The 7,626-nt window shown below is 40.0% G+C and overlaps 1 protein-coding gene across 7 annotated transcripts in view; it reads right to left on the reverse strand.

The window, feature by feature from the left end:
* CLEC7A (C-type lectin domain family 7, member A) overlaps positions 1-3,331 on the reverse strand; it is a 14,902-nt gene extending 11,571 nt beyond the window's left edge. For 3 of the 7 annotated variants that reach the window (XM_011983340.1, XM_011983338.1, XM_011983341.1), the window contains exons 1-2: positions 3,054-3,331; positions 848-946 (exon numbers count right to left, since the gene is read on the reverse strand). In XM_011983340.1, the coding sequence (XP_011838730.1) occupies positions 848-946; positions 3,054-3,183 (229 nt within the window). In that variant the 5' untranslated portion in view covers positions 3,184-3,331. Of the gene's footprint in view, positions 1-496; positions 534-847; positions 947-3,053 lie in introns of those variants that run through there. The other 4 variants (XM_011983339.1, XM_011983344.1, XM_011983343.1 and 1 more) reach the window with 4 other exon arrangements.
* Between the last annotated feature and the right edge of the window lie 4,295 nt (positions 3,332-7,626).

Raw genomic sequence — 7,626 nt, forward strand, 5'->3', positions numbered from 1 at the left:
AAAAAAAAAAAAGAAAAAAGAATGTAGAGAAGAAGAAATAGAACGAGGGAGGCAGCAAGAGGCAAATGTCATAGAGTCAACTGGACCCATGGCAGATTTGAAATAGCAACATCTTTCACCTTTCTTCTATTACTTAAAAATGAGAGATCCTTGAGAAACTGCCCAGTACCTATAACATAGAATGCACTTGACTAAGTGCATCTGACTAATTAAGGAATGTCATGAAGACTCTCTGAAGGTGCTTAACAACAGATTGCATGTGATATAAAATCTAAAAAAAAATTCATCCATTACAAAATACCGACTTAAGACCAAGTGCCTCAGGAAATTTCTGGTCTATTCAAAGGTGTTTATATTAAAGATCAGAAATAAGTTCCCTAAATAATGTGACTCATAAAAACAGCTTAATGTACATTTAGTGAATTTATTTCATTAGGAAGACAGCACCATATTGTACTTTCTTCTTCAGCTCCATGTGTTCCCTTCCATTAATTTATTATCCTTGGAATTCTACAGCTTTGAAACCAGCCATGCAAGGGAGGTAGGAGAGCAATGCAGTTAAGAGTATGAGTTTTTTAGACAGATCGCCTAAATTTCTAATCATGGTCCCACCACTAACTAGTTTATAACCCTGGAAGGGGAAAATAACCTCTCAGTCTCTCACACCCTTTATAAGTGAAATGGGCATTAACAGCTCCAACCCAATACAGACAAAACCAGATTACATACAAATTAAAGTAGATTATGCATGTCAAGCCCTTAAAAGAGTGCCTGGCACATAATAATTGCTTACTAAATTGTCTGTTGTTGTTATTGTTGTTGTTGATCTTCTCCACCAAATACTCACCCATGGTACCCAGGACCACAGCTATCACCAGTATCACCAAGCATAGGATTCCCAAAATCACAGCAATGAGGCGCCAAGGAGGAGATGCAACACAAGATCCTGAGGAGCCAGAGGGGGCAGAAATGGAATAAAGGAAGAGAATGACAGATGGTGGGGCACTTCAATTCTACAGTTCATCAAAAATCTGGCTTTGCACAGTGGCTCACACCTGTAATCCCAGAAGGGAGACAGAGGTAGGAGGATTGCTTGAGGCCAGAAGCTCAAAACCAGCCTGGGCAACACAGGGAGACCCTGTCCCTACCAAAAAAAAAAAAGAAAGAAAGAAAGAAAAAATTTAACTAGCTGGGCATGGTGGTGAGCTCCTGTAGTCCCAACTACTCTGGAGGCTGTGGCAGGAGGATCGCTTGAGCCCAGGAATTCCAGAGCAGCATGGACAACAGAGCGATACCCTGTTAAAAAAAAAAAACAAAACAAAGCACAAAACAACAATAACAAAAAATACTGGCAAATTTTAAAGTGAATTATTAATCACTGCCTAGGTTACCTAGTCATCAAGGATTCGCTGTGTTTTTCTCCACTAGTAAGAATACCTCTTCTTCAATTATAATTTCAGCACATTGCCTTGATATCTGTATGCTCCTAATTTCAGCTCCACATTGATATCTACAGGTCATGACATTAGTAGGATCCCTGAAATCCCACTGATTCTTAGAGGAAATAGCTTAATGTTGGGAAGAGAGCAATGATTACTAAGGGTAATTTTCCCTTTTCATATGTTTGTTGCATGACCCAGGGCAAATTACTCCCTTTGTTGTTTTTTATTCCTCTTTATGAAACTGGGGTAATAATATCTCAAAGGATTATTGTGGGAATTAAATGAGCTAACACGTATAAAAGCACCTCGTTTAGCCACTGCTAGCACATTATAGGTGTGTTGTTACAGGATACCGTTTGCCTATACATATGCATAAACATGCACATGTCTCCCTACCTCTTGCCTCACCCACTTTTTCCACCCTTCCTTAATAGGTTGCCCAAGAAAAGAATTACATCAGTACTGAGAGGAAAATATTTGTGCAATGTGAAGAATCAGAAAGCAGAAGAAAGCAAACTCTGGTGTCAAAACCAACAAATGATCTATCTCTCTCTCAAAGAAAATAGGGAACTAATTTTGTATTAACATTGCCATAACCAGAATGTATTTCTGCTTTCCACTGAGACTAAGCTGTCAGGACATTTCATAGAAGTGTCACATAGAGTAGGCGAAATCACCCACTCTGTGAATACAGAGATCCTCCAAAGCCCTTCTTTCTATTTCATTTCGTTTACTTTTTGTTTAAGACTCATGTCCTGCCAATGGGATGTTTTTATCCACCATATATTAATATATTTTCCTTCACTGGTATACCAATAATTGTTTTTTGTTTAAAAACAATTTAATCTCTTACCACAAAAAAACATGTTGTTCATATATATACTTCTTTAAGTTTCCTGGCCTCCATTCAATAATCTAGCCTTTCTATCAAAGAAGCAACAAGTCACTTATACGGAAATCCTTTATCTTTGTGTATTATCCCACTTATTACCGATTCCTCACTGATGAAATGTCTATATCTATATAAAATAGACATTGTATTTTCTACCATCAAACATAATTAATTTAAATACTAATAATTGGTCACTGAATAATTTTCATGAAAATAAGTTTAGGGTGCATTCAAATTATCTTCAGTGACATCTGAAGTCCTTTAAAAGTATATCCATAAAAATGTACACATCACAAGCCTCTCAAATTTTCTCTCCTTATATCTTTTTGTTTTGTTTTGTTGTTTGTTTGTTTTTATTTATTTATTTTTTTCAGAGATGGAGTCTTGCTCTGTCACCCAGGCTGGAGTGCAGTGGCGTGACCTCGGCTCACTGCAACCTCCACTTCCCGAGTCCAAATGATTCTCCCGTCTCAACCTCCCAAGTAGCTGGGACTGCAGGTGTGTGCCACCATGCCTGGGTAATTTTTGTGTTTTCAGTAGAGACGGGGTTTCACCACATTAGCCAAGCTGGCCTCAAACTCCTGACCTCAGTCAATCCACCCGCCTCGGCCTCCCAAAGTGGTGGGATTATAGGTGTGAGCCACTGTGCCCGGCCTCCCCTTGGATCTTTTCAAATGGGAGAGCTAAAGGCATACATTAGAAAAAATATATATATATACCTTTCTCTGAAACAACAGCTATCCTGGTATTGCTTCGAGAGTCGAAGTGTAATTGAGTATATCCATCTTCATCCAAATTTTCTAAATCAGGATGATATTCCATTGTTCTTGAGAGGCCCTGAATAGACATAGCATTTGGGAGCTCTCTTCTTTCTGCTCCTCAGATGACTGCCTGTGGATGAAAGAGAATCTCTGAGTCAAATCATGTGGGATAGGTACTTACTGGGGTTTAACAAATTAAGCTGAAGTAGTTCAGCCAGATATTCAAGAGCGGGAAATGAAACTATGCTGTGGTAATTTTCCATTTGTACCTTTAGATCCTGTTTCTGAGACTGCTGACTCAGGAAAACTAAAAGGTAGCATAGCAGATAAGTCTTTGTTTCAGACCAAATATAAGAAAAAATGCATAAATTAATATCTTATGCTGCCTTCATTACTCTCACAACGAAAGCTGACATTAATTAATTTAACCTATGCAAACTATTACAGTTTGGGTGCTCTAAGTTTACCATAACTTTGTTGTAACTTTGTTCATGTTTGTATTCATGTAAATTTTAAATTACATAAACAGGTACTGAATGTCCACCTTTTCAATTGGCGGGAGCTTAGAATACAAGGAAAAATGATGCCTAAGAAGAAACACATCGCCTAATAGAGGAAATATATAGATAGGTAAATGAGGGATGGCATGAGGAGGTGCATTGTTGTAACAACAGACAGAGAGACAGAGAAAACAAATCTCTTTGAGAATTATCAGATATTAATAACACAAAATAACAATTATTTATTGAACAATTACTATGAACTAGGAACCACATGTTGCACATGTTTTCTTGTTCAATCTCACTTTTCCAAGTCTATATAGTAGGCATTATTATTTCTATTTTGAAATGAAAAAAATGAGACAGAAAATTTAATATCTTTCTCAGGTTTAAGAAGCTAATTTTAAAAATTTAGAACAAGCAATCAAATGAAAATTGACTCTTGCTGCAAAACTCATGGTCTTTTCTGTTACACTACACTGCCTCTTTCATCATTCCATACACTTACACTGCAAGGAACAGCTTATGGAAGGTGTTGGGACTGAAATATTATGCCAGATGTTTGATTTTTTTCCCTCTCTTCCAGTTTCCATAGTAATGATCAAATCAAAGAAATATAGAAGACACCCAACATTGCTGGAAACTGAAGAGGTGTTCAACTCATTTACCAGACCTTGAAGCCCGTAGAGTGCAGGAGACATCTGTGTGTTGTCAAAGATCAACAAATCTGGATACTAGTTAATGTGGTGAGGACAGGTTTTATTCGGTAATACTATTGCAACAGGAAACAGTGCAGCTGAACTCAACTTCCCCAAAAGTAAAGCCGATGACATTTTAAAGTGGAGTGTGCTAAGGAAAAGATACTGAGTGGTGTTAAGGAAGGTTAATGTGACTAGACCCTCTGGATTTGTTAATTGGCCCTTATCTAGAGGGGAGAGAAATTTCGCCTCTCTATATGACAGAAGGACATGGTGATATAGTTGAAGTGAAGCACCCAGCTAAGTTAGTCCTTATGCTCCATATGAAAGAAAGAGCAAGATTTATCTCCCTGAATGTTTGCATTTCAAAGAAACAGCTCCCAAGTCCTTGAAGAAACAGTTCTGTGTGGTAGATTTGCTTCTCAAAGGGCAGAGAAAGAATTTAACGGTAAGATTTCTTTTTCTTCTTCTTTTTTTTTTTTTAGATGAAGTTTTGCTCTTGTTGCCCAGACTGGTGTGCAAATGGCATGATCTTGGCTCACCGCAACCTCCGCCTCCTGGGTTCAAGCGATTCTCCTGCCTCAGCCTCCCGAGTAGCTGGGATTACAGGCATGCACCACCACGTCTGGCTAATTTTGTATTTTTAGTAAAGATGGTATTTCTCCATGTTGGTCAGGCTACTCTTGAACTCCTGACCTCAGGTGATCCTCCCGCCTTGGCCTTCCAAAGTGCTGGGATTACAGGCGTGAGCCACCGCACCTGGTCTAACTGTAAGATTTCTAAAGTAACTGCTCTAAAAGGAATTCGGGAGCCTATCTGTTACCAAGTTTTGACTGGAACAAAAAGTAAATTCTCCTAGCAGCATTGGGCTTCTTCAGCTGGCAGTTTAAGTAGAGCTGAGTCATCGTATGGACCTCGCCTTAAGCTGCTAGAAGGCATGCTAGAGTTTGCCAAGTCTCTAGTGCAGAGATTTGGGAGGAGCTGTTATACGATGAGGGTTCTGCAGTTCTCACGGTCTAACACCTATCAAAATGGAAGAGAGCTCACGGAGAGTACATAAATGAGCTTCCCGCCTTACTTCAGCTGCCACAAAAGTCTTACTAAGTTTTTGTAGACATGTTGCAAAGTGGTAATGTGGATCTTAATCTCAACATTCATCAGTCTTTCAGTTCTATAATGCAGTGGTTGGAAGGCAACGTATGAGGTTCAGGACACGCAGCCCCAAAATGTGGATTCTTGGCATTTGAGAAAACAGCAGGATCAGGAAGTTCACTCTCACACCTTTCTGCATCTTTCTGCCCTGAAGCAGATCATAAGACCCTTATTCTAGAAGTATCCTTTCCCAGAGGAAAGAAACATCCTTATCTTTGAAGACACAGAGATGCCAAAAAGAATCTGAACAAATTAGCCTTGCTAAGTTCCCTCCAGTTTATTACCATTAGATCACACTCCCCTTGTCCAATGTAGGGGAGAAAAAGTAATATCTTTTCCTTGCCCATCACAAGGTTCATGACTGAGACGCCTACAGCAAAAGACAGATGAACAAAACAAAAGCATATAAATGTTTTATGACAAGAGAGCCTTCTGAAATGAAGACACAGGGCAAACTGAATATTTCTATGGACAGTTATGCAGAAGTATGATTGGAGAACAAAAGAGTATAATCTAATGGTAATAAGCTGAGTAGAATTTAACAAGGTCTGTTTGTTCAGGTAACTTCTATTAAATAAATTTGGATGCTATTCTCTTGTTAATCTATGTTTTATTATAGGTGCCATGAACCTAGCAATAAGTGAGGAAAAGGAATCTTTCACCTCTACAAAGGGATACCATGGAATTTCTCAAACAGTGAATAAATTGTCTCCAGGAAGAAGGGTCAGCCTCCTAAATAGAAATAGAGAAATAGAGAAATGGAGAACAGTAACAAGGGGAGTACCTTGCAGTCAGTAATAAGAAGCTGTCTTTACTATCAAATCAGGCCTCCAATGGGAGTCTTTCCCTGTAGTGACTTTAACTGTCTCCCCCTATTTAATCACAATCCTATGAAAACAGTTAACTCTCTAAGTTGTCAAAGAAATTTTTCAATAACATAAACTTTAGTCTAATTCTCATTTTTCTCCTTTTTTGTTTCTTTGTCTAAAACAAAGCAATTAAACGTTAATTACACAAATCATTGACAAACTAGAAAAACGATGCCCTTCATATGTCAAGACAGTGGGAGAGATAGTCTGTGTATTCAGAGAAAAATACCCCTCATTAAATGTTAATGCAAGAAACAGGTAGAAGGCCGAGCATGGTGACTCAGGCCTGTAATTCCTGCACTCTGGGAGGCTGAGGTGGGTGGATGACCTGAGGTCAGGAGTTCGAAACCAGCCTGGCAAACATGATGGAACCCCATCCCTACTAAAAATACAAAAAATTAGCTGGGTGTGGTGGCGGGCGCCTGTAGTCCCAGCTAGTCAGGAGGCTGATGCAGGAGAATTGCTTGAACCCGGGAGGTGGAGGTTGCAGTGAGCTGACATCACCTCCACCTCCACTGGATGGCAGAGCATCACCACTGCACTCCAACCTGGGTAACAAGAGTGAAACTCCATCTCAAAAAAAAAAAGAAAAGAAAAGAAAGAAAGAAATAGGTGGAAACAAACCAACCTAATAACAACAACAAAAAAAGACAAACAAACAACAATTATCTAATTTACATTTTCAGGGAGATTTGTTGAAAACTTGCATCCGTAAAACAAGTGGGTCTTCCGAGAAAAAAGAGCAATAGGGCTGGGTGCGGTGGTTCACAGCTGTAATCCTAATACTTTGAGAGGCTGAGGTGGGTGGATCACCTGAGGTCGAGAGTTTGAGAACAGCCTGAGCCACATGGAGAAACCTGGTCTCTACTAAAAATACAAAATCAGCCGGAAATGGAGGCGCTTGACTGTAATCCGAGCTACTCAGGAGGCTGAGGCAGAAGAATCGCTTGAACCCGGGAGGCAGAGGTTACAGTGAGCCAAGATCATGCCACTGCATTCCAGCCTGGGCAACGAGAGCAAAAACTCTGTCAAAAAAAAAAAAAAAAGAAAGAGGCCTGGCGCGGTAGCTCACGCCTGTAATCCCACTACTTTGGGAGGCCGAGGCGGGCGGATCACGAAGTCAGGAGATGGAGACCATCCTGGCTAACACGGTGAAACCCCGTCTCTACTAAAAATACAAAAAATTAGCCGGGCGTGGTGGTGGGCGCCTGTAATCCCAGCTACTCGGAGGCTGAGGCAGGAGAATGGCGGGAACCCGGGAGGCGCAGCTTGTAGTGAGCTGAGATCCGGCCACTGCACTCCAGCTTGGGCC

The sequence above is a fragment of the Mandrillus leucophaeus genome, unplaced genomic scaffold, assembly GCF_000951045.1.
Source record: "Mandrillus leucophaeus isolate KB7577 unplaced genomic scaffold, Mleu.le_1.0 Scaffold249, whole genome shotgun sequence".
In the NCBI taxonomy this organism is placed as follows: domain Eukaryota; kingdom Metazoa; phylum Chordata; class Mammalia; order Primates; family Cercopithecidae; genus Mandrillus; species Mandrillus leucophaeus.